At 32.9% G+C, this 27,540-nt stretch overlaps 3 protein-coding genes across 3 annotated transcripts in view; 1 reads left to right on the top strand and 2 right to left on the bottom strand.

The window, feature by feature from the left end:
- Positions 1–23,254, bottom strand: LOC127698753 (activator of 90 kDa heat shock protein ATPase homolog 1-like). The gene is made up of 9 exons (XM_052202418.1): positions 23,074–23,254; positions 20,577–20,656; positions 18,921–19,031; positions 12,095–12,180; positions 8,462–8,582; positions 7,900–7,973; positions 3,856–4,008; positions 3,029–3,130; positions 1–748 (listed from the first exon to the last, which is right to left on the bottom strand). The coding sequence occupies exons 1-9, from the start codon at positions 23,151–23,153 to the stop codon at positions 524–526; spliced, it is 1,032 nt and encodes a 343-aa protein (XP_052058378.1). The 5' UTR covers positions 23,154–23,254; the 3' UTR covers positions 1–523.
- LOC127698764 (uncharacterized) lies at positions 15,662–17,817 on the bottom strand. The gene is made up of 2 exons (XM_052202434.1): positions 17,448–17,817; positions 15,662–16,843 (listed from the first exon to the last, which is right to left on the bottom strand). Exons 1-2 carry the CDS (start codon positions 17,530–17,532, stop codon positions 16,416–16,418), a joined length of 513 nt encoding a protein of 170 aa, XP_052058394.1. The 5' UTR covers positions 17,533–17,817; the 3' UTR covers positions 15,662–16,415.
- Positions 23,255–23,382: 128 nt separating the features above from the next.
- LOC127737087 (probable ATP-dependent RNA helicase DDX52) overlaps positions 23,383–27,540 on the top strand; it is a 35,042-nt gene continuing 30,884 nt past the window's right edge. Inside the window, exon 1 of the mRNA XM_052247620.1 lies at positions 23,383–23,501. Coding sequence (XP_052103580.1) covers positions 23,415–23,501 — 87 coding nt within the window. The 5' untranslated portion in view covers positions 23,383–23,414. The remainder of the gene's footprint in view (positions 23,502–27,540) is intronic.

The following is a 27,540-nucleotide window of genomic DNA, read 5'->3' as shown; positions in this document are numbered from 1 at the left end:
TTAATAAAAAAAATAACGCGTGTATTTGGTGGTATTGGAACAATTAATTATGGCAAAAAGTCTTCATAAATGATTATCTTAAGCATGAATATTATAAAAACACAAATTTCTGTTTTAGTGAAATACTTCTTTTTTACACATTTAGATGATTGAAACAGCAGATTATTAAACAAGAGACAATAGAAATGGAAACAGTCCTCAAAAATGATTATAAACAATATGTTATGAAAACACAAAATTACATTTTGATGTTTCCCTTTTTGACACATTAAGAAGTCAGGCTGACAATGATTTGAAATTAAGTTCACTATAACCTTGTAATTGGGTAGCAGTACAATAAAATCAGGTAACAGTACAATTTGGTCTGCTCGTTGAAGTCAATATAAATTTTATCCTGTTTATGTACACTTCAGTACTAACACGAGCAGCAGAATTTCGTTTGTTCACAGTTTCATCCTACTTTTTTCATGAGTGAAAGACATGTAGATTGTTGCCTTGGAGATTAATTTTATTTCTACTGCCGTCAAAATATATTTGTTCCATAACCAAAGGTCTGCTTGATTCTATTCCAGTAATTAATTATCCATCCTTCCTTTGTCCTTTCAAATTCACTTTCAGGCACACCCGTTTGTGTCAACCTTAGTTCTGTTACACCTTCTTTTTCTTCAAAATCAAATGTCACTTCTGAATAATGGGCATCTGGCCAAGATTTAACTCGCCATCGCTGAACTATTTTCTTCCCAGGTACCTGATAATAAACAATAAGACTGTTGACACAGAGATATGAGTTGTTTATGTAAATGCAAACTAAATAGTTTCAAAATCATTGGGCTATTACTGAGGGGTCAGGCCAAGAATCTTAATAGAAATGAGATGTGCAAATAGTAGTGCAGTAGACTCCACCAAATTGGATATCATCTAAACTAATATATCAGCTATTGTAATATTATTTCAAATCACCAAACCCTTCCCTTTATGTGTAATGTTAATTTTATCGTGTAATCGAATATCAGATATAAGAATATATTGGCAAATAGATAGGAAAATTTGTTAAAACCATGCACAATCAGATATTTTCAATATTTTTCTGACAGGAAATGGACCTGGAAGTTACGCAATTACAATCTCTCAGAGAAGAAAATTTTTTTACTTAATAAAAGAAACTATTTCTTAATAAATTGTTGTCTGTATTCATTGTCTTCCTTTGTAATGTGAATTAGATGCCTCTACAATTCAAATGGTTTGAATTTATTTATAAAATATACAAGAGCAGTACGTTAAAACTCCTTAAGTGGTCACAGAATCGGAAATATATTTTAAACTGAATGTACCTCCTTCTGCCAGAATAATTTATTGCAATATACATATAAATCCCTTTTGTCAGATTTAATTATGTAACATGTGCATGATCACATGTCATGGACAACATTTTCTTTAGTTTACGTAATGTGAAGAAGCCTCGAGAACCATGGCCTAAACATTAACAGAATCTTCAGAAAACTTAAACTTGATGCAATAATATCTTATCAATCATGATCATCTTCATTGATAATCAAATGCATTTGATTAATTCAAGAAATTTCAGTTAACAGACTGTACACCGGACATGCTGTATCTATTTATAGCCCAATTAGGTTACCTATGATTTCACCACACACAAATGTAAATATGGATATTACTTCGTTTATAAAACAAATAAAGACACAAACTATGGATTGTAGATATGAATATTTCAGGACATTTGATTTATTTTAATAAACAAAGGATTTAAAAACTGAAAACAAATATGAGCATTACATAACCAGCTGATCATTTTTACAGTTAACATTGCATTGATGTATCTTAAAAATAAAATGCTTCGCTGGGCGCAGCTTGATACGACCGTAGAGGTCGAACCCTGAACAGTTGGGACAAGTATGGACACAACATTCAAGCTTGATACAGCACTGAATTTGGATTGTGATTAAATATTTGACACAGCACAGGTTTCTGACACAGAATGAATGTGGTCTAAGAACTTAAAATTTTTTAATATACCTATTCAAACCATATCATTATTATTTGCTTTTATATATAAATCAGAAATAAACAATTTAAAATGGAAAATTTTAAAGAAACCCCCCCCCCCCCCCCAAATTTTTTGAACCCCCTTACGATTCATCACCCCCAAACTCAATCCCAGCCTTCCCTTTGTGGTATGGTACCTGCAGTACAATTTCGGAGAGATCCATACACTTGAACACAAGTTATTGTCTGGAAACTAGAAATATGCTTATTTTTGGCCCCTTTTTGGCCCCTTATTCCTAAACGTTTTGGGCATTTACCCCAAAACTCAATCCCAGCATTCCCTGTGTGATATGGAACCTTGTGGTACAATGTCAGAGAGATCCATACACTAACACACAAGTTATGTCTGGAAGTTACAAAAATGCTTATTTTTGGCCCCTAATTCCTTAACTGTTGGTACCATAACCCCCAAAATCAATCCCAACCTTCCTTTTGTGGTATTGAACCTTATGGTAAAATTTCATAGAGATCCATTCACTTAAACTAAAGTTAGAGTGCGAAAACCAATGTGTCTTCAGACGACGCCGACGCCAACATCATACCAATATAAGACCGCATTTTTTTGCGGTCGTATAAAAATCATTCCAACCCTTTTAAACATATACATGATACAGCAGTGGTCAGGGCTAGTAACATCTGAGGATTAGGTAAAATTATCATTGCAGAATATATTCAATGAATATACATTTATTTTATCGTCTAATTGAATATATCGGGTAATGGGCTATTTTTTGCTGACATTTTAAGTATCCAATTTGCCGTAGTCTACTATACAACTGTCTTCCAAATATCAAATTTTCATTAGTGGTACCCCTTAAACTGACTTAATCACAAACTTTAACATGGGTGACACTGACATCACTGATGCCTGAAACAGCATGCCTAAGTCATACCTCCAAGTATTTCTACAATTTTTTCTCTCTCCTTAAAGAAATACCACTTGCTGAACTGCAAAACTTACCAGATCAACAAATTCTCCAGTAACATTGCCATGCATTAAGGAGAACCTTCCTCCTTTTTCTACTTCCATGTCCACAGGTCCTCCAGTAAATGCTTGCACCATCTGAAAAAAAAAAACAATTAAAAATAAACCTAAGATAGAAAAGTAAGAGCTGTAGATTCCACAAACTACAATTGCTCACTAATGATACTCCTGCAATAGATATTAGGATAACAGGAAGCTGATGAGCTATGAATGCGAAACCCATTACACAATAGAGAGTGGTCTCGTTAAACTTGATACCAAATTTCAGGAAGCCATAGTTCCCGAGAAAAATGCAACAAAAGTTTTATGCATGGCCATAATGTTAAAGAATATTCAAGTATTTAATAAACAGGAAGCTGATTAGCAATGACTGAAAATACATCATACTGTTAATCATACTCACATAAAACTTGCTACCAATTTTCGAGAAGATCTCTTTTATAGTTCCCATGAAAAATGTGACAGAAATTTTATGAGATGACAGAATGGACATAGGTCAAGTGGCAGGGTGTGATACTTCCACAGTATATCAGACCTAAACAATTTTTTTTTTTTCATTTTTTTTTTTCTGTGAAGTTTCCTGAAGACAAAATCTCCCCTTATTATTTAAATATTTGACATGGCAGATTTTTCTCATTATTGAGGACTTGTAGTGATTTAGATGTTGAGCATCGTGCTATATTGATCTTTCACATAAAAATATACTCTGTATTTTATTTAATGATTTGTTTTGAACGTCTATACAACATCCCATCTTTAATTGGTCAACAACTATATTTTTGATGCAACAATCCTTCACTTACTCCTTTATCAGTTAAAGATCTGTATAAATCCTGTGCTGAACACATAAATTCCTGTTTACCAGTTAATTTCTTTGTATGAATTTTTACTCCAACTTTACTTCCTTTATTTGGTGACGTAACTACAAGTTTATTTAATTCTTCTCTGGCTTTATTCTAAAAATAAAATTCACAGAAAATTTGTAAAGTGTACACATCTACCTGGATCAAGCATATTATATTCAACCTTGAAATACATGAAACTGAAAATACATTAGTACCACCAAGGATCCGGAAATTTTTCCAGACAATTTCGGTCATTTTGAGATGTTTGAAAAGTTGGTGCCCCTTTTCAAATTGTCGATATCAACTTGACTATATTCATAGCAACAACGAACATGACGAACTTGTATTGCTGTTTCATCGCATTTACTAAGTAAATGTCTTACCATTACCATGAAGGACAGTTTAGGGAATGCAACAGTCTAAAATTGAAATGATTTTAATGACTCAAAATGGTTAATTTCTCAGACATTGCTTACGTTTCTTTCGATTTGACAAAAGTTAAAACCGGAAGTTTGCGATATTTTAAAGTACGAATAATTCCGGATTCATTTTCAGGATTTGTTTTGTTTATCAAATTGACAGGAAATCACCGGCTTTTTATGGCTTTTTTATTTTATTACCTTTAAAAATGTTTGAATATAACAGATAATAGTTGCACTCGTTTAATTTAGCATGAAATCAATTTACATTTAAATGATTTTACGATTAAATATTAAATTTGCTGAAGACAATTTCAGGCATGCGTATTACATAGTAAATAAAGCACATGTGTTACTCATGAAAAAATACTTTTTTCTTCGTAAATTTAGATTTAATTTTTAAATCAGAATTGATGACTGTCTTTGATGAAAAGTAAATAAATAATGAATACACTTGTCAGGGAACTTTAATGTTTTAAAGATATTATTCTGAGCTTGTGATCACTGTCAGGTGTGAATTAAAACCACAGGTAAAAAGTGATTAGCGATCATTAGCCAATGTTTCCCGGAGGCATTGATATAGATATTAGGAGGGCCCTCAGGATTATCAAACTACTGTAGTGGCAGTTTTATTACAGGAAAGGGATTATAAACAAAAACAAGTGATCACAAGTGCAAAATGGCGATTAAGAAATCCGATTTCAAACATTGAGTCAATGAAATGACCTAAATTACTTCTGTAAAAAATAAAATTTGTCCTAAATCCCAATTACTCGTTTAGGACAAATAGTTTCATCTTAGGACATGACTGGCAAATATGACCGTTTCCGGACCCTTGAGTACCACTAAAAATCATAAATTCAGAGTGAAATTTTCAAGAAAATTCAGCACTCATTTAACATTATTAAATTATTGGATATCTGACCTATTCTATTGCAACTGCTGTTAGTCCAACTGCAGGATTTAGGCTTATGGTTAAATATTAAAATAAAATGCTCCGCTGGGGCGCAGCTTGATACGACCGCAGAGGTCAAACCCTGAACAGTTGGGGCAAGTATGGACACAACATTCAAGTTTGATACAGCACTGAATTTGGATTGTAATTAAATATTTGACACAGCATAGGTTTCTGACACAGAATGAAAGTGGTCTAAGAACTTATAATTTTTTAATTTACCTATTCATACATGTGATGGACTGTGAAACTCAGATCAGGAGATTGGGAAATTTTGGTCAGGAGATTAGGACTCAGATCAGGAGGTTTTTAATCGACATAAATTTTGTCGTAAATGTAACCGTGTGCTGTAAAAATGGTCTTTTAAAGTGTGTTTTCTGCAACTTTCCATCCAATTTATTATGTTTATAGTACCCTTGTACTTATAAAGTTTCTCCATCTTTATATTTTACATGTTCAATCTAACATTTTTTTTTTTCAGTATGTTCTTTAAATTTTTTACTACATATTCTATAAAACATTTATTGCAACCAGAACATTTGTTTAACTATCTGCAAATAGCTTTTGTTTGCATACTCAGAAAATCATTCTAACTGTAAAACATGGGTCATAGTTATTATATAAATTTCAATTTAAGCCTTGAAAGGAAGTATAGAAACCTCAAATAATTTTCAAATTATTATTTTTTTATTTGTCCTAAGACATTTAAAATCATTTATTTACCATCCTTTTATGATTATTTGTTCAATTTATATTTTATTTATATTCTTTTAAAAATTTTCATTATTAAGAGGAAAGTAACTTAAAACAGGATAAATCAAGGGAAGTAACCCAATAAATACACAGTTTTTGTTACACAACGGCAGTTAGCCTGAGGTAAAAAATCATTGATTACCAGTATGTTTGACACCCAAGCTGACAAGTGAAGCCATATAATTATGCATGTTAATTGATTTACAGGTAAAATATAACTTCAGGTAATGTGAGTTACACCAGATGCCTGAGATGATATGTTGGGCAGAAATTTTTCATTCATGAAAAATTTCATACACGGGATTATAATTTTCCTCTTCAACCGGAGGTCGGGAGGAGACTCCTGAAAACAGGATTATTGTACTCCTGTCGGGAGGTTCACATGTATGCTATTCAAACCATATCATTATTATTTGCTTTTATATATAAATCAGAAATAACCAATTTAAAATGGAAAATTTTAAAGAAAAAAAAGGAAAAAAAAATCCCCCCCCCCAAATTTTTTGAACCCCCTTATGATTCATCGCCCCCACACTCAATCCCAGCTTTCCCTTTGTGGTATGGTACCTTGCAGTACAATTTTAGAGAGATCCATTCACTTGAACACAAGTTATTGTCTGGAAACTAGAAAAATGCTTGTTTTTTTGTCCCTTTTTGGCCCCTAATTCCTAAACGTTTAGGGCAATTACCCCCAAACTCCAACCCAGCTTTCCCTTTGTGATATGGAACCTTGCAGTACAATTTCATAAAGATCCATACACTTACAAACAAGTTATTGTCCTGAAACTAGAAAAATGCTTGTTTTTTGCCCCTTTTTGGCCCCTAATTCCCAAAATTTGGAGGAAATTACCCCCAAAAATCAATCCCAGTATTCCCTTTGTGATATGGAACCTTGTGATACAATGTCAGAGAGATCCATACACTTACACACAAGTTATTGTCATGAAACTAGAAAAATGCTTGTTTTTTGCCCCTTTTTGGCCCCTAATTCCTAAAATTTGGAGGCAATTACCCCCAAAATCAATCCCAGCATTCCCTTTGTGATATGGAACCTTGTGGTACAATGTCAGAGAGATCCATATACTTACACACAAGTTATGTCTGGAAGTTACAAAAATGCTTATTTTTGGCCCCTTTTTGGCCCCTAATTCCTTAACTGTTAGTACCATAACCCCCAAAATCAATCCCCACCTTCCTTTTGTGGTATTGAACCTTATGGTAAAATTTCATTGAGATCCATTCACTTAAACTAAAGTTAGAGTGCGAAAACTAATGTGTTTTCGGACGACGACGACGACGACGACGACGACGACGACGACGCCAACGTCATACCAATATACGACCACAAAAATTTTTTTGCGGTCGTATAAAAACAGACTAAATAATATTATGATTCATTTTAGCAGGTCCAGATTACTTCTATGGATTTAACGACGAGAACATGACTTTTTCATAACAATAGAGTGGCAATGTTATTTTACAATACCAAATACATATTGAGAACTATCATTACAGACAACATGCTGCCATCCCTTATTTCAGTTGTTATAAAAATTCATTATTATTTGTTGGGTACCAATTTTCATGGATTTCGTTGGAAGAGGCAAACCACAAATTTAATAAATGTTCAACAAAGTATGAATTTCCTATATTTACATGAAAACATTTTTTTAAAGGATTGTATGGAAACTTTACAAATCCATGAAATCAAAGTTTCCACGAAAATATGATTTTGTTTCAATCCATAAAATTTGGTACCCATGAAAAATAACTGAATCCACAGTACAGTAGTTCCTAACCTAACATGGATTCATTAATCAACATTTGTACCAAAGTATAAACCATAACTGAATCATATACACTTCATATACATACTGTAGAATTAGTCAACTTTTTAGCATCAGGCTGCTGTCCATTTTTTGTTGGCAAAATAGCTCCTTTACCATATTCTGAAATAATGCAATCTCATTAGTTTTTCCACAGACTAACATACTCCTACAGGACATTATTCTTCAGATTAAATACAAAACAAATTCTGTAATATTACAGTATACAATGTAATCGTAAGTAATCAAAAGTAATCATGATTACTTGAAAGATGAAAGAAGAATGTGTCTGTGGACACGAATGCCCCGGCTCAAATGGGAAGGACGGAAAGACGGTAGGTCAAGGGTAACACTTAATGCCCCCCGTCGTCTACGTAGGGGGCATAAAAAAATTGCAGATAAATTCTGTACTTTATATTCAAACTTTCTTAGAAGATGATGTCAGTTCATTCCACAAGTTTGCATCTTAATATGGACATTGATATCTTAAAATAGTATACATATATTATTTGCACACATCAATGGTGAATAATGTCAAATGAATAAAGTCTTCTATGTTACTGGCAATATCTTAAAATCATGTTTTCAAGGTACGAATCTTAAATACATACCTTGTTTCAAATCAGAAATATATTTTGCAAGTTTATCTTGAATTTCTTTGGTGCCTTTCTTTCTCAAGAATTCTTTTACTTTATAACTTTCATCAGTCTGGGTGTTGCAGGAAAATTCAACCTAGAAATAATAATTTCAAAAAAACTCTTAAATCTCCTATTTACATAAATATGTATTCTACAGTCAAGGGTACAACTTATGATACTTGAAGATGTTAACAATATTTATTTGTTCAAGTCAATTTGTCAGATTTAAATTGTCTTTTCATTTTTTGATTAATCTCTTATGTAATTTTTTTACAATGACTGAAATTATCAAAAACTTGAACAAGTAAAATCCTTTACTGTTCAAGGGCAATATGATAAAATATTAGTTTCTCAGTCCTATTGAGACAGGGAGCCATCTTCAAAATAAAAAATAAATAAACTAACAGGCATGACACGACATCAACAGGTGGCATTGGTTGGACTTATGACATTCATTAAAATTAGAATTCAACTTGAATTGCCTTTGGCAGCAATTTTATGGGGTTTTTTTTGTATAGACTTCATAAAATAACATAAATATAGAGAATAATATCATTAAACAATTATTTTCCTGGCTAATTCCTCCATAAAATAAATAAAAACTTAATAACACAAGAGTGCACACACTGAAATGTCTCGCCTTCTTTACTAAACATTGATATTATGTTGATAGTCCTAAATGAAAGCTTTACTACAACTATTACATAAACTTAACATGATCCAAGAAAATTAAGTCAAGGTCATATAAACCAAACGAGAAATACATGTACACCTTACAATCATTCAATACACTAAATATAGTTGACCTATTGCTTATAGTTTCTAAGAAACAGACTTAACCAAGAAAACTGAACATTGACCAATGAATCATGAAAATGAGGTCAAGGTCAGATGAACCATGCCAGGCAGACATGAACAGCTTACAATCCTTCCATACAACAAATATAGCTGACATATTGCTTACAGTTTAAGAAAAACAGACTGAAACACATAAACTTAACACTGAGCAATGAACCGTGAAAATGAGGTCAAGGTCAAATAAAACCGGCGAGACTGACATGTACATCATAGAATATTTCCATACACCAAATATAGTTGACTTATTGCATACAGTATAAGAAAAAAGACCAAAAACTTAACTTTGACCACTGAACCATGAAAATGAGGTCAAAGTCAGATGACACCTGCCAGTTGGACATGTACACCTTACAATCATTCCATACACCAAATATAGTAGACCTATTGCATAAAGTATAAGAAAAACGGACCAAAACACAAAAACTTAACTATAACCACTGAACCATGAAAATGAGGTCAAGGTCAGATGACACCTGCCAGCTAGACATGTACACCTTACAATCATTCCATACACCAAATATAGTAGACCTATTGCATACAGTATAAGAAAAACAGACCAAAACACAATAAAATGCTTCGCTGGGCGCAGCTTGATACGACCGCAGAGGTCAAACCCTGAACAGTTGGGGCAAGTATGGACACAACGTTCAAGCTTGATACAGCTCTGAATTTGGATTGTGATTAAATATTTGACACAGCATAGGTTTCTGACACAGAAAGAATGTGGTCTAAGAACTTGAATTTTTTTGATTTACCTATTATGGTCCAATGTCCAAAATCAAAATACATGGTTAGATTCAGCATATCAAAGAACCCCATATATTCAATTTTTGTTGAAATCAAACAAAGTTTAATTTTGGACCCCAACTTGGACAAACTTGAAAACTGGGCCCATAATCAAAAATCTAAACACATGTTTAGATTCAGCATATCAAAGAACCCCAAGAATTCAATTTTTGTTAAAATCAAACTAAGTTTAATTTTGGACCCTTTGGACCTTAATGTAGACCAATTTAAAAAACTGGACCCAAAATTAAAAATCTAAATACACGGTTAGATTTGGCATATCAAAGAACCCCAATAATTCAATTTTTGATGAAATCAAACGAAGTTTAATTTTGGACCCTTTTGACCTCAATATGAACCAATTTGATAGCGGGGTCCACAAATAAAAAATCTAAATACATGGTTAGATTCAGCATATCAAAGAACCCCATATATTCAATTTTTGTTGAAATAAAACAAAGTTTAATTTTGGACCCCAATTTGGACCAACTTGAAAACTGGGCCAAAAATCAAAAATCTAAATACATGTTTAGATTCAGCATATCAAAGAACCCCATAAATTCAATTTTTGTTAAAATCAAACAAAGTTTAATTTTGGACCCTTTGGACCTAAATGTAGACCAATTTGAAAACTGGACCCAAAATTAAAAATCTAAATACACGGTTAGATTCGGCATAACAAATAAATAAATGTGGTCAAAGATTTTTAAAATCTAATGCGCCATACTGTGCAATTAAAGATTACTTCTTGAAATTTTTCAATATTTGAAATTTGAAAAAAAAAATAATATTTGAAGAATAATTCTTTTTAATTTCTGAAATCTGAAATGAGAAAAAATTGACCCCCCCCAATTTCTTTTTACCCCCCCCCCCCCTTTTTTCCCCAAAAAAATTCTTTCCCTCAAGATATGGTCATAATCTCAATCAAATTTCCAATGGAGTTTGCAACCATAATTACCCATTTAAATTTACCATAGTGCTAACTTAATCTATTTTATAATAGAATTTAAAATATAGTGTCAAATCTTCCATATGGATTTTTTTGTAAAAAAAAAAGATGCAACATTTGCAGATATTTTTACTGGTCTTCCTTTATAAATATGCATTTCTTTAAACATTATTTAAAAGCAGTGTAAGGGAGATAATTTCAATGATGTATTTGATTTATCTCCCTTACACTGCTTTAAATTATGTTTTGAACTAAAGTATTTGTCCATTAACCAGGACAACCTTGTTTTTCCCCCTTTTTTGCCCCTAATTCCTAAACGGTTTGAGCCATAACCCCCCAAAGCAAATCCTGACCATCCCTTTGTGGTATGGAAACTTGTAGTATAATTTCAGAGAGATCCATACACCGTTCCACAGTTATTGTCTGGAAACTAGAAAATGCTTATTTTTGGCCCCTTTGTGGCCCCTTATTCCTTAACTGTTGGAACCATGACCCCCAAAATCAATCCCCACCTTCCTTTTGTGGTATTGAACCTTATGGTAAAATTTCAAAGAGATCCATTCACTTAAACTAAAGTTAGAGTGCGAAAACCAATGTGTCTTCGGACGACGACGCCAACGTCATACCATAATACGACCGCAAAATTTTTATTTCTATAACCACTGAACCATGAAAATGAGGTCAAGGACATTGGACATGTGACTGACGGAAACTTCGTAACATGAGGCATCCATATACAAAGTATGAAGCATCCAGGTCTTCCACCTTCTAAAATATAAAGCTTTTAAGAAGTTAGCTAACGCCGCCGCCGCCGGATCACTATACCTATGTCGAGCTTTCTGCGACAAAAGTCACAGGCTCGACAATAAAACATAAACATGATAAATATAGATAATCATATAACAAAACAATAAATGATGTTAATAAAGGTGATACAACTGTCATGTATCCACACCTTTAACAACAATAAATAAACATGACTTACATTAATATTGAAAGGGCCAATTACTTACATCAACTTCATCTGCATCATTTTCCTCACTTAAATTTGGAATGTTGAATTTTCCTTTGTGTTTCTTGTCCCCAGATTTCAACTTTCCTACAATGAAAATATATAAGATTTTTAAAAAATTGATGTATTAAAAGCATTATGCGATGCCTTTAGAATAGTGTTTACGGGTTGCTGTCTCACTGACGTATATCCCTACATCTTTTTTTTCTTGAGAGAGAACTGTTGCTATATCCTTATCTTTTCTAGAACCTTTTTCACAATGAAGTAAGAGAAATATTAAATTTAAAATAAAAAAGATATACTATATCAATTGAGCTTCTATTGGCTGGTGATGGTCACCTTTAATACATTTCAGCAAAATAAAGAGAGAGTATGTACAATCTTATATCAGAATTACACAAAGATTCAGAAGATACAATCAAAATTCTGAATTACTACTTTCTCACACTTCACTCCAGTCCAGTCTTATCTAATAATTCAGAAAATATTGTATTTTTGTTTTTGTTAATAGTTTGTATTACACCCATCCCTATCATGTTTTACTCAACATCTCATGTATTTTATATTTATATTTGTATAGGAAGAGGATGTCACTAATGTTGTTATAACTTGTGTCAAATCCCTTCTGCTACTTTTGCAAATAAAATATGTTTGAACTAAACCTTTTTTCACAGCAATCACATTGCTGAATGTTAAACAAGCAACACCCAATAAAACAGTTGTGATGAAATAAAACAATAATTGTGCAATAAAAATCAAAGCGCGAAAGCGCTGTAAAGGCAGTTAATTACAGGTTGTGTGTATTTTTAGTCCAGTTATATCATTATCTTGCATAGTACATTGTACTTTGATATCAGAGGTGGCTTTCAGTATTTAAGATTTAGAGTTCTCTAATGATATTGAACAAGTTTTATGAATGTCATATTCTGAGCACTATATGAAGGCGATTGTTCTCACTTGTTTATGAACTAGTGCATTATGTCCAGTTTGTACCTTTTTTATCTATGTTTATAGTCAAATACTGTTTAAAATAGTTTGGCATTTTCTTTTTAGTAATAAGTAAATGTTATCAACTGTATTTTATTCAACTTTGCAAATGTGGTTTGTTACTGGTAAGTACAATGTATGGATGATAGTTGTTTCATTGGCAATCATAACACATCTCCTTATTTACTAGTATATAATGATCTATATTCAACGACCTCAGGTGCAAAAAAAATGTATGTAACTAAACTATGATGGGAAACCTTTGACTTCTTTCTTTTATATAAACTTTTGATTTGGTGCCATAGAACTATGTAGAATAAATGTACATTGCAACATGTCAACTCTTTCAATGACAATACTTTTTTTAGAAACTATAACTCCAAGCAAAATTATATTTCCAAGTATAAAGTAATTTATGAATGAAACAAGAGTGCACACGCTGAAATGTCTCGCCTTCTTTACTAATCATTGATATTATGTTGATAGTCCTAAATAAGTGTCACATAAACTTAACATTAACCAAGTAAACTAAACATTGACCAATGAACCAAGAAAATGAGGTCAAGGTCAGATGAACCATGCTAGGCAAGCATGTACAGCTAACAATTCTTCCATACAACAAATATAGTAGACCTATTGCTTGTAGTTTAAGAAAAACAGACCAAAACACAAAAACTTAACTTTGACCACTGAACCATGAAAATGAGGTCAAGGTCAGATGACACCTGCCAGTTGGACATGTACACCTTACAGTCCTTCCATACACCGAATATACTAGACCTATTGCTTATAGTATCTGAGATATGGACTTGACCACCAAAACTTAACCTTATTCACTGATCCATGAAATGAGGTCGAGGTCAAGTGAAAACTGTCTGACGGGCATGAGGACCTTGCAAGGTACGCACATACCAAATATAGTTATCCTATTACTTATAATAAGAGGGAATTTAACATTACAAAAAATCTTAACTTTTTTTTCAAGTAGTCACTGAACCATGAAAATGAGGTCAAGGACATTGGACATGTGACTGACGGAAACTTCGTAACATGAGGCATCCATATACAAAGTATGAAGCATCCAGACCTTCCACCTTTTAAAATATGAAGCTTTTAAGAAGTTAGCTTACGCCGCGCCGGATCACTATCCCTACATGTATGTCGAGCTTTCTGCGACAAAAGTCGCAGGCTCGACAAAAAGGAGTTCTTAATTAAGAAATAAACAGATTCGCTGAGCGCAGCTGGATACACCGGCAGAGGTCCAACCCTGAACAGTTGGGGCAAAAATGGACACAACATTCAAGCTTGATACAGGTCTGAATTTGGATTGTAATTAAATATTTGACATATTATAGTTTCTGAATAAATGTAGTCAAAGAACTTGAAATCGGTTATATGAATTGAATTTATATTCAATTTAAGATTTCTTGCTGTTGTGCAATACACTGTGCTGTTGCGCAATACTTAATAAATCTGTTGCCAGACTATAAACAAATAAAGTTCAATTACTTCTCAATGTCATATTTGAAATTTATGAAAATCAATAAAGAGATTACATCAATAGCTATAAATAATTCACCAAAGTTTCATGCGGACTGCTTAAAGCATTTTTGAGTTGTTGTCCAAAAACTGGAAAATCCCCCCTTTTTTAATGAATAAAACCCCATAACTCAGAAATGTAAAATCTAAAATTTATAAAATTCTAAAGGGAGCTTACGGATTGATAATTTAGTCTTAGATGCAAGATTTTTTAATCAGTTGTTAGTGGCTTTGAACTAGCTGTCAGTAAATGCGAGTATTCTCAGATCTGTACTTGGTGTCTTTTTGTTGTTTGGATGTACAACTACCCGGCCATCTCCACTTGTATTTGTATTTATCCATTTGATGAGTTAAGCCTCTTTCAACTGATTTTTATAGTTCGTTCTTATATTGTACTGTTACACCACTGTCCCAGGTTAGGGGGTGGGTTGGGATCCCGCTAACATGTTTAACCCCCCCCCCCACATTCTGTCTGTACATGTATGTGCCTGTCCCAAGTCAGGAGCCTGTAATTCAGTGGTTGTCGTTTGTTTATGTGTTGCATATTTGTTATTCGTTCTTTTTTTGTACATAAATTAGGCCGTTAGTTTTCTTGTTTGAATTGTTTTACATTGTCATTTCGGGGCCTTTTATAGCTCACTGTGCGGTATGTGCTTTGCTCATTGTTGAAGGCCGTACTGTGACCTATAGCTGTTAATTTCTGTGTCATTTGGTCTCTTGTGGAGAGTTGTCTCATTGGCAATCATACCACTTCTTCTTTTTTATATTTACATCAACAGATATAAACAATTCACCAAAGTCAAGGTGAGACAACAAAACTTAGTTGTAAGATCTCTGAAATTTTTTACACAGTACAAGTTTTTCTAATTGTTGGAGATTGTACGGTGACAGTAACACCTGTAACTGCTTAACCCATTTCTTATGCACTTTGGTTCGATAAACTCACTGAATATCATACCACATCTCCTTATTTTTATATGCATTACAATTTACATGTTCATGTAATTGTAAATAATATTTATATATATATATCAGAACAAACTTCATTGCGTCACTTTTATTTATGCATCCTTTGGCACAATACAAGTTCTAAAATTACACAACATAAAACAACTAAATGTTATTTGAGATGAAAGTTTTGTTTTAGTTCCATTCATAGGATTTATTAGAATTTTGTATGTTTTGCCAAGTCCAATAATTAGCTCTATGTGCACATGTTAATTGGAGACTTTTCTATCCTGTATAAGAGTTTTCAAACTAATTCTGTTTCTTTTTTTGAAAAAAAGTGAGCAAACAAATCTTGCACATTTAAACCTTTGTCTGCCATCAGACTGTCACCTGGATCACATAATTGAACTATTCTACATCTTTCAACTATTTCAGTCACTGGTACAACCAACATATGCATTAGAGACATAGTTGACTAAACCACCAGGTGTTGAACATACAAGTATTTTCAGTGTTTCTGTTTTTATATGATGAAAAGGTTGCCTGAGCTCTAGGAGCTTTAGGTTTTATCACGGGATATTCTGTGCTGTCAATAATAATCCAAGTTGTAGGAAACTTTAATTTGAAGTTGGATGGCGAAAAATACCTGACTAAACCACTAAATGGCCAAGTGTTAGCCTCACGCCACTGTTTAGACATAATTAACAATCCATGTTTACACAATATTCTTAACACTAGTTTCAATCTAGAATCTAGACAGTTCAAAGTTGGTTGTATAATGCCTCAATTTCATCAAAGTCATAAAAAAACTGATTTTCAAATGACACCCTATCAATTTGAAAATATATCTATCTCAAACAATGTGCTGCTGGACCAAGTGTGGTCAAAACAAATAAAAATTTAGTATACAACTCTAAACCGGTATAAAAGTGCGTGGCTGTGTCACGTGTCTTCATTTCAAAATTCTCTGCTGAAAATATAGGCATTGATGGTGTTTGCGTAATTCCATCTGTGAAGCTCAACATTAGCTCGGTAGTTGGTGGTGGACAGTCATAAATCCTGTCTGCAGTATGAATGACTTCTTCAGGAAAACCAACTTTACAATCAAAACTTTCCTCTAGATTTCTACTACAATATTCATCAAGTTTAGTTCTTTTGTTTTCACAGGAAACTGCCCTGATTTTTCTTTTTGCGGACGATTCAGTCTCTTGCTTGGTCCAGGAAAATAGGCTGGGAATGGCAGTAGACTTAAGTCTCTGTATGGTGGGTTTGCGCCCTGAAAAAGGTTATAAAACATTAGTTTTTTTATAATTAAATGAACTTCCATTAGCAATGCATACTTTGTACTACCTGGCAAAATATTAACTAGATTTATTCATTACAATCTGGATAAAACTATGTTAGCCTGATTCAATGTACATCAAAATGTATGTTATGTAAATCCAAAGGACAAACAATGAGAGACGTATGCAACAAACATACATTGTTTGTACCTAAATAACTATAATATAGATGAGAGCATGTCATTGTTTTGTTCCTGTTAACATTGTCATTGATATTTTTCAAGAAAGTCTATGAGGCATAGCTTATGCATTCCTGTCATTACTACATTAGCATAATTACTGCTAAAATAATTCTCAGTATGATATACCTCTTGTAAGAAATCATTATAATTGTAGCAAGCACCAAAAAATCTCAAACAGATCACCAAAAAATCTCAAACAGATCACATTGAATCGTAATCCAAAAAATTATGACGTCTTGAATTAACCACCCCCTTTTATTCTAAAACGATAATTGCGGTTGTAAACAGACTTTGGTTTATTCGCATGGCGATTACATATATAACAATATATTTTAAAAAGAAAATAGAGTTTTACCATGAATAGTTTCCTGCACGTAGTCTTTTTCAGTAAAATGTGCCTTGCAAACAACAGCTGATTGAGATGGACTCCACGATTTCATCGTGTTCTCGTCCAACCTGCGTATGGGCCATGGCGTTGATCCAACTTTTCCTTCTTTTTAAGTCACTTGGAAATGCATGTCCTCCTCTTAAATGACATCTAGGTACACAACAACAAGTACTTGGCATCGTTAATTAAAAATGCAACTGTAATAGTTGCACAGTGCAGAAACCGGAAGTTGAAGAACAGGATCGGCTACCACGGCGCCACCTATTCAGGAACGATAATTTGCCACTTTATATAACTGCGAAATAACAATAACGTTAGACGGGTTCGCGTGCATAAACAGAAATGCGCTTTAAATTGTATAATATAATTCATGTTCAGTCGACCTCTTATTATTATATCGACGACTGGAATGATTTATAAACATCTAGATTGTAGATAACACTCGAAATTAACCCGACCTCTTTCCACACGGAATTCAAATAATTCTAGTTTGTCAATCGGTTGACTGCTTATAATGTAAAATACAAATATATCAAAAGTTTTTAAAACTAACAAAACACAATGATCGTTTCTCTATTTCCCAATGTAAATGAAATGAAACAATAAACATTTTATATCACAATAAGAAGAGGAGAGAATCAACATTTTCCGGATCTACTTGGAGCCTAATGACCCCCCACGTAGATAAGTTGGATATCGCGGAAAGAAAGATTAACACGGCAACTAGAAAGGCATTAAAGCACTGCCTTTAAAAATAAATATGTAATAATATTTTTTAAAGGAAATTTATATGGTCCCAAGAGCAAAATTATCCATTTGAAATGTTTTTGTGTTTCCATATTTCCTAAGATCTGATTAAAATTGTTCTTTCCTTCTGATACACGTATGATAATATTATTTTCTAAGAAGCTTGTTCAAATTGATGAACAATCAGTGCACTTTAAATTTCCCAGTAGACACATTCTGGTAAGCTTTACTGTCTAGATGATTTGTTCTACCTTCAATACTTTAAAAATTGTCATTTTCTCCTCTGTGAGGCATGCAGCATTAATTAAGAAGTGAGAGCAAAGACCAGTTGGCTTAGAGTAAAAAGAATTTGTCATGGTAAGTTGACATGTCTTCATACAGAGAGTGACACAAACAGTCCAAATCAGGAATATATAAATGACTGAGCACATGTGAAATATTGTTAAAAATAGCAGGAAGGGCATAAAACATCATATATGCAGCTAAAATATCTTCATATACATACAGTGTAATGGGTTAACAAATGTTCAAAATATATTTTCAGAACCATCCAAGTATTTAACATTTTTGTTATATTGAGTGTGACAGAATAGTGTATGAGGTACCGGTAGGTAGCCACTTTGTGGTCTGGGATATGTTACATATTAGAAGACAGTTGGTTGGCTATTGTTTCATACACTATGTACCACTCACCTGACCATTCTCCTTTGAGAACCCATTCATAAAAGAATATTAATTTAGCTTTTCTGTTATTAGCTGTAGCTTCACCATCTATGTTTGTCAATTCTGTTAATTCACCAAAATCTAAAATAAAAATCTTTCATGTGGAAATATATATCACCATAATTGAAGGAGTTTTTAAATGTACCCTATATATGCTTTAATGAACCTCATGGGTAAGTACTACCTGCATTCAAATGAGCTTGCACACATGTAGATTAATCTTTTCACATTATCACTTTGCTTCAGAACATTCTGCTGAATTTTCAAATTTTTCAAAAAAAAACTATCCATATTCTTTGATTCAGGTTAATAAGATAAATAAATGAAGACAGAAACACACATTTACAACAAATTTCTGATTTTATTAGGTATCCACAATTTTGCCATTTAGAGTGGCCTCTTCAAAGCACATAAGGAAGTACAAAAAGTGGTTTAGCTGTTAAACAGGAAGTCACAACACAATTCACATTGTTATGGAAATATTATATAGTGTATTGAGAGAGAGTACACTTGATTAATTATCATCTTTAACAGATCTTTGTATCCTCACATAATCATGATAATAGAACCACTTATGTAATCAGAGATATATGTGTGCTTTTTGTCGAGCCTTCGACTTTTGTCGAAAAAGCGAGACATAGCGATCCTACATTCCGTCGGCGTCGTCGTTGTCATCGTCGGCGGCGTCCACAAATATTCACTCTGTGGTTAAAGTTTTTGAAATTTTAATAACTTTCTTAAACTATCCTGGATTTCTACCAAACTTGGAAAGAAGCTTGTTTATGATTAAAAGATAGTATCCAGAAGTAAATTTTGTAAAAAAAAAATTCCATTTTTTCCGTATTTTACTTATAAATGGACTTAGTTTTTCTGCCAGTTAACATTACATTCACTCTGTGGTTAAAGTTTTTAAAATTTTAGCAACTTTCTTAAACTATCCTGGATTTGTACCAAACTTGGACAGAAGCTTGTTTATGATTAAAAGCTAGTATCTAGAAGGAAATTTTGTTAAAATTTTGTTCAATTTTTTCCGTATTTTACTTATAAATGGACTTAGTTTTTCTTCCAGTTAACATTACATACAGTCTGCAGTTTTAAGTTTTTTAAACATTTATTAGATTCATAAACTATCCTGGATTTGTACCAACTTTGGACAGAAGCTACTTACAATCAAAAGATGGTATAGAAAGGAATATTTTTATTAATTTTTTTCCTCATTTTTGTTGAGCCTGCGATTAACAGCAAAAGTAGGCGAGACACTGGGTTCCGCGGAACCCTTACGAATTTTTATTTCATTTACCCCAAAAAATGGACATTTTTCATCCTACATGTATTTCATACGATATGAGATACTGCTTCAAATCATCAAGTTTCAGACTTTAAAGTTATATTTATTTCAATATAAGAGGATCTGTGTTTTCTGTGTTCTTGAACATTTTTTTTTTAGCTCATTTTTCTCTAATCTTTATATTTTTTGCCAAATATTCTCTATTCTTATTTTTTTTGGTTCATTTTTCTCAATTTTTTTATTATTTTGGCCTTTAATTCTGCACTATTTGCCCACTATTCTCTATTCTGTAAACCCCATCCAGACCCTCAACAGATAAGTGACAAATAGTTACATACATTCATCATCTTCTATCACCATTCCTACAAGTAATTCTTTAAGTTTCTCTTTAGACCATCCTGTTGCATTCTTCTCTACCCTAAAATTATACAAATCATTCAATCAATAACTCTACAAATTCACCATCATACTGTAAAGACTAAGTATTTTTATTTACTCACTTAAAATATTATCCTCAACATTTTGCCCAAAAGATTTACTTCAACAAATTCTTCAATTATAATTTTTAAGCTTATTTTAGGGGGTGGATGTGCCAGGTACTTCCCCACCTGAATCCACTCAAGAGTTGGATAAATATAGATTCTACCACTGCATCGAGTGTGATACAATATTTATCCACTCGAGACAGTTAAATTTTCAAATTTAAAACGCGAGGCTTGCCGAGCGTTTTAAATATTTAAAATTTAACTGTCGAGAGTGGATAAATATCGTATTACACGAGATTTGGTGGTGGAATCTGTTTCTCTAATGATTTTCTAACAATATGCAGGCAAAGTTATTCCTTCTTTTCGAATGATCTGCAAAAAGATGTGTTCTTTCTATGTGACGTCATCAGACATGGTCGCCTTTTTTCATGCCACCACAATAGGAAATTCAGAGGAAAGCAAGAAAATTCGGCGTCATAATCGGATTTTAACCAATGATGAACTGAGATCAAACGAACCACACGTTGATTAAATTTTTTTTATACAATGGGTGCAGAAACGGATAAATTGACGAAGAATTAGAGAAACAGTTATATCTTGCTTATTAAAAACAGGAAACAGAATACATGTACATCTTTGGATATAAAATTAATATGAAGCAAGCCATTCACTTTGGGATTCATAATTCTGTCAGGCCAAAAATAAAACTTAAATTGTTTGATGTTGCCTACATATCAACCTAAAACACAACCTTCCCAAAAACTTTTATGACACAAATTTTTTCGAATTTTTTTTAATAGATTTTTTCCTGCTCTTACTTTTTCTTGTTTAAAACATCATGAACATGTAACTTATGTTGTTGGCATCTTTGATATGACTGATAGTTGTATAAATTTTCTTAGGTGCTGGTCCGATTTAATAATGACAATCATATATTTATTAAAAGAAAACTAGTAAGCTTGGAATGAGAAAAAAAAAACAATGCAGGTGTGAAGTGGTCTTCAGTTGTAATAACAATCATGATGCACAGGAGTATCTAGTCCAGTCGCTCCCATAACATAATTTGGTATTATTGTCATGCCTTTGAAAATCATAATTGTTGTTATAAATAACTAGCTTTGGCATACAGTAGTTACCTAAAATATTTCAGATTTTTTTTTAATTTGGAAAAGTGCACAATTTGAATGATTGTGTGAGCTTAAAGTTTATAATGGGAGAAGTTTATGATTGATTCAAGCTTTTGACTCATGGAAATAAATGATTTGAAGCAAACTTATAGCTGAAATGCAACACCATGAACACCTAATAAACATGTGCTTTGTTTTCAGTTATTTGTTGTTGACGTGCCAATGTGATGAGTTTGATAGCATTTGATATCTTCCGCCTTTCTTTTACAAAGAAGTCTCAGATGAATGAACTTGGTCTACAATCATCACTACAATATTACGATTACTCATTTCATCAAAATAATTCATAAACACCAACGGAAACCTGTTTTTAGAATGTCACTTTATTTTACAACAATAGAAAAAACTTATCTTTATTTCATAGTATTACAATAAATTAACTAAAACACTCATATTATAAAAGAATTATTCAATACAAAACCTTTTACACTCTTGCTGCAGGTTTTCATATGGTTGCATTTCGTGTGCCAAAAAATATGACAGCTGGATGTCTGTGATGTCAAATGCCAAACAATGACGTCATTAGATATATGAAGTCACACCCTAATGACGTTACATTGGGGACCCATTGAAGAAAAATATTATACTGTTTAATCTTCAGTATTTTATTTGGAAGAGATACAACAATGATGAGAAGCTTGCATAAATCTGGCAGCAAGACCGTTAAAGAGGGTGCGAACATGAATGGGTGCGGATGTGAAAGGGGACAAACATGAAGTGGTGCGGATGTGAAAGGGGACAAACATGAATGGGAGCAAACGTGATTTAGGGCGAACAGACCTAGATTCCAGGCCTTGTGGTCATAAAACTTTCGAGCACGATTTTCGTAATCAGACTCAGAAATCAACCAATCAAAATCCTGGATTTGGTGTTTCAAGCACAAATTTTGAACTCTGAGTACTGAATAAAGTTTTCTGACCGAGGGCCTAGGTTTACAGCGAACAGGTATCAGGGTGAACGCGAATCACTGTGCACTGACCCAGATTGGAATGATGTGGTTTGAATAGTCACTTGGTTTCGATATAAAAATAAGATGTGGTATGATTGCCAAGACCACTCACTGTTTATTATATTTTTATGCAGATACATGTAGTTCATTTTGTTATTTAGTTTTGAGATTTTATAATCTTAATTTGATTCAAAGAATGCCTATACTTTCATACCAATGCCAGTTGTTTACATTCGTTCCATCCGGGCGTTCTTCAACTATCCACCTAGGGTCTCCTTCTCCCCATTTGGCCATATTTATTAAAATTATGTGTTTATAGGGAATTTCAAGAAGTTTAGCCTGTGCACGTTGAGATCACTTGTTTCTGGAATAAACAACGGAAGTAGATGTAAAGCGCTACGTATGGGGAGAAATTTCGAGAAGGACTGGATCACGGTCAATGAGATAACATGGCCAAAATTTATACTGTTAAATAAAATTAAGGGAGACAATTTATGGAAACTTGCATCTTATACCACAAAATTATGTTTGTTTACTTCCGGTTTGCAAAACGGCATGGAGGGACTGCAGCTGTTCAGAAAACTTGGAGTTGGTGCTAAATTTGATTTGAAAAGATTTGCAAAGGATGCAGAGAAACTAAAGGCATGTTATATGGACGTTTTTTTTTAAAAAGTTGCCCCAGATCATGCAGATTACTGAAAAGAAACCGTTTCCGTTCGCCTTGATTGTGGGTCTCATTGGGGTCTTCTTCTTCTTCTGGTATACAGTTACAGCTTCATTTATATTGAAGATTACGAACTGTTGCACGTTGAGATCAGTATAATCCGTGGTATGCGGTGTGACATCCGAAAAACACGGAGATCGGAAAAAAACAATCTCGAATCGATCCGTTTAAATGGTACTGTAGGTCAGGCCTATTGTATTATGTATTTGAACATTACAGAATAAATTTGATATCAAATAACAAATAAATATCTCGATAAAAAGCAACATCACGAATAAAGTGGAAATCCCCAAATGTCACGAACTTGCAAGCATTTATCGAGATATTTATTTGTTATTTGATATCAAATTTATTCTGTAATGTTCAAATACATAATACAATAGGCCTGACATACAGTACCATTTAAACGGATCGATTTGAGATCGTTTTTTTCCGATCTCCGTGTTTTTCGGATGTCACACCGCGTACCACGGATTATACTACCAATTTCATCCAAAGATTCTCTCCCAACACCATGTGGCTGTTAATTGGTTCATTGCCCATCGGATGTCCTAAAAATTAACAACGTGTGACAACATAATCGGATTAGCCAGATTATTTACCTATGTACATCTAATCGATCTTGATTGTACCTGTGTGCTTTAAAAAAAAACGTATTAAAATTTTAACAAATGTTTTCCTCTTTGACAGATAAAGATGTGACATTATCATTCAGCATAAGATAATTATTCTTATATGTTTTTGCCCCATGTCATTGTCATTTGAAATAAAACGTACAAACAAAGAAAAATACGAAGAAAAAACTTATTTTGTATTTCTATTATAGTCTGGTCAGGTCATACTTTGTGTTCTTTCAACAAAGACGATTTTACCACAATTAGAATCTTTTATGACTTACTCAGTAAGCAATTTCCGGTGCATATTTATTTTGAAATGTAAAATATTATGTTTCACTACCTCGGTACATGACCGACTTGAATTATTTGAATTTCGAAAAGAAACTGTAAAGTGACAACTCTGTTGAACAAAGGGAATAAGTTTTGTATGCATGCCCTTTATTCATAAAAACAAAACACTGAGAGAAATTCCCCGCCCTGGCACAACACAACATTCACAACTTAATTAATTATATGGAAAAAAATCATGCGTTTATCTCTGTTATTGATCTTTAATTATGTTAAATAAAATTGGATGAGCGCAATCTGTAGTTTACTGCTCGTTAAAAGTCCTTGGCGAAATGAAAAAAATGAATTATTTCAACAATTACTATAGAAAAAAATCAAATATACGAAAAATATTAAAATGAAATTATATCGTGTACCCAGATACTACAAGAAAAAATATGTGAAAAAATAAGTGGACAGGATTTTAACGATCTACACATTTTCACAGAGGATCTCTACCAACGCCCAACTTAACGACATGCATCGTGTTTTCATCTACAATAAATTTATATTGTTGACCATGGACGTATAACTAATGTTCAGGTCTATGTCCTGTTTTGACTGATAAAACATAAAAAATAAAATAGTTAAAGAAGACGTGTGTTCGTTTATTCGGAAAAGGATTATATTTTAGATTCCGGTTAATCAATTGTAAAAGGACCTTCTAAAGCCTCAATACTAATGCACAAAAATGTCAATCATTAATTCAAAGCAACTTTAAAAACCTGAATGAATTTTCCCACGGTCGTTCATAGAGGTCACCTGAGTTTACTGGTACGTGATATTATTTCCCGCCATATAAAAATCTTGTGCTGTGGATAAAATTGATGTCAGTTATTTTTAGCATTTAATATTGTGAGCGAAGTCAAGTTCAAGTTCAACCACACACTGTTGATCACTGAGATGTGTATCGTGGAATTTTCTTCCCATGGCAAATTAATTTCTTTTAAAATCTTTTAAGATCACTGTCCAAAATACAACACACAAGTTTACATTCATTGTGCGTAAATAAATATTATGCAAAGACGAGTTAATGCAGCTGTGGAAGTATTCCTGTTGTACCCGAAATGTATTATTATCCTAAAGTAATGCCAACAAATCGTAAAAAGAAAATGCCGTAGACTTATTAAACATAACGAATGGTGAATAATATTTTCTTTTTTACTTGCATATACAAAACTTTGAGACACGTAGTTTTCTTTAAACTGCTCACATTTGATCAGCGGTAGTCTCCGTTTATTTTTACACAAGTATGTCCTTTTTCGTAAATAAAATATTAATTTACCGATGAAAAAAAACAAGTCCATTTAGGTAAAGATATTTTTAGATTAGCAAGCAAGAAATATGAAAATATTTTAACTTATTTTTAACACAAAAATTAAACTTAACCAATATAAAGAGACATTTAAAATTATACACTTGTTTGACACTTAAACTGGTACAGTAGACCGGAAATATAATTGTTTATTACATCAGGTAATCCAACTATCCTATCAGTCGTGTGCCGGCATAGATTGAAGTAGGATTAGGGCAATTAATATCTCGGTGTTGGGAGTGAGCTCGCTATCACAATTAACATTTACGCGATTTTGGGAGAGATTACTCTTAAATTCCTCCCAACATTTTGGGAGGAATATCAGAGTTTCTTGGAGTGACTCCGAAATTTTCCTCGGTGTAGGGTGTGGGAGAGCTGGTCCGTTTGAATGGTACTGTATATATTGTTGCACATTCGCAAAAGCCACCGTCCAACATTTGTCCAAGACAAAGGTAACGAACTTACAAGCATGTCTACTTATTTTACGGAATCAGGTCACAATACGAAACATAGACGGACCATGTTTTGAAGTTATTCATCAATTAAATGTATCAGACTGTTTGCAAATAAGTAAAGAATATTTACATTCACAGATGTTAATATTTGCTCCAAGGTTGTGATTTTTTTCTTCTGTTTCCAAAAAAAAACATATGTCTGTTTACGGTTACCCGACCGATCCTACTTTTGAGCGCTGACCCTAAGTCATTTTATTTCCGTCGTAAAGTGAAAAATAAACTGAAAAGAGAAGTTAGTGTTGCCAATAATATAAATCAATTGCCTGATACATCCCAATGTTCACAATCGTGAATATGACAGCTGTTTTAAGGAAATTCGCGACTCGTGTGATGAAATAAACATTTTGCCGCCATTTTTTTCCAACCAATAACCAAAGGAAATAATCCAATCATTAAAATAACGGGCCCATGGTCAACTCGGACCACGACAAGACAAAACCGCATGACTCAAAATCATGTCACAAAAAACAAAATGGAAATACTGACCTACCTACCCTATTTTTTTAAAGTATGTAACCTTAAACAGACATATATTTTTTTTTAGCCTTAGGGAAACGAACTTCCAATCATCGAGGATAAAGGACAACATTTTGCCTATAGACACCATGACTGAAATATCTTCAAGATAAAAGTTAACAGCCTTCAAAAAGTAACAGGGGTATGGAAATGCTATGCCTGACTCACCTGACTTGTACATTTGACGGACCGGTCAAGCAATTTTTTCATGTCTTTGTAAAAAAAAAGTTGCTTCACAATGTAAATTTATTCATCAAAGAAGAAAAAATATCAAATAACAAGACAAAAGCAACATGTTTAAGTAAAACAACATCAATCTATTATCAAACAACAAAAAATTAATATGCGTACCCAGGTTTCATTAATATGATCAGGTTATAGCAACGATATACAGGAAATGATCATTATTAATTTCGAGTTCAGATTTCTCAAGAATGAAAACTAAATGACTGGTTAAGTTGGATAAGCATCTTTAAAGAAGACATTTTTGTTGAATAGACTGAATGTGATTAATTCTCTGTGAAATACTGGATATTTCAAGCATTACTGTCAAATTTTGTCATAATCAGCTCAATAGTTTGAGAGAAATTTAGTATAACATCTACAGCGATTTGAGCAAAACTTCTTTATAGAAAAATCCAAACACGCCGCATCATAAAAGAATAAA

Source organism: Mytilus californianus, unplaced genomic scaffold (genome assembly GCF_021869535.1).
Source record: "Mytilus californianus isolate M0D057914Y unplaced genomic scaffold, xbMytCali1.0.p SCAF_4, whole genome shotgun sequence".
NCBI lineage: Eukaryota > Metazoa > Mollusca > Bivalvia > Mytilida > Mytilidae > Mytilus > Mytilus californianus.
This window is presented reverse-complemented; position numbering and strand designations above follow the sequence as displayed.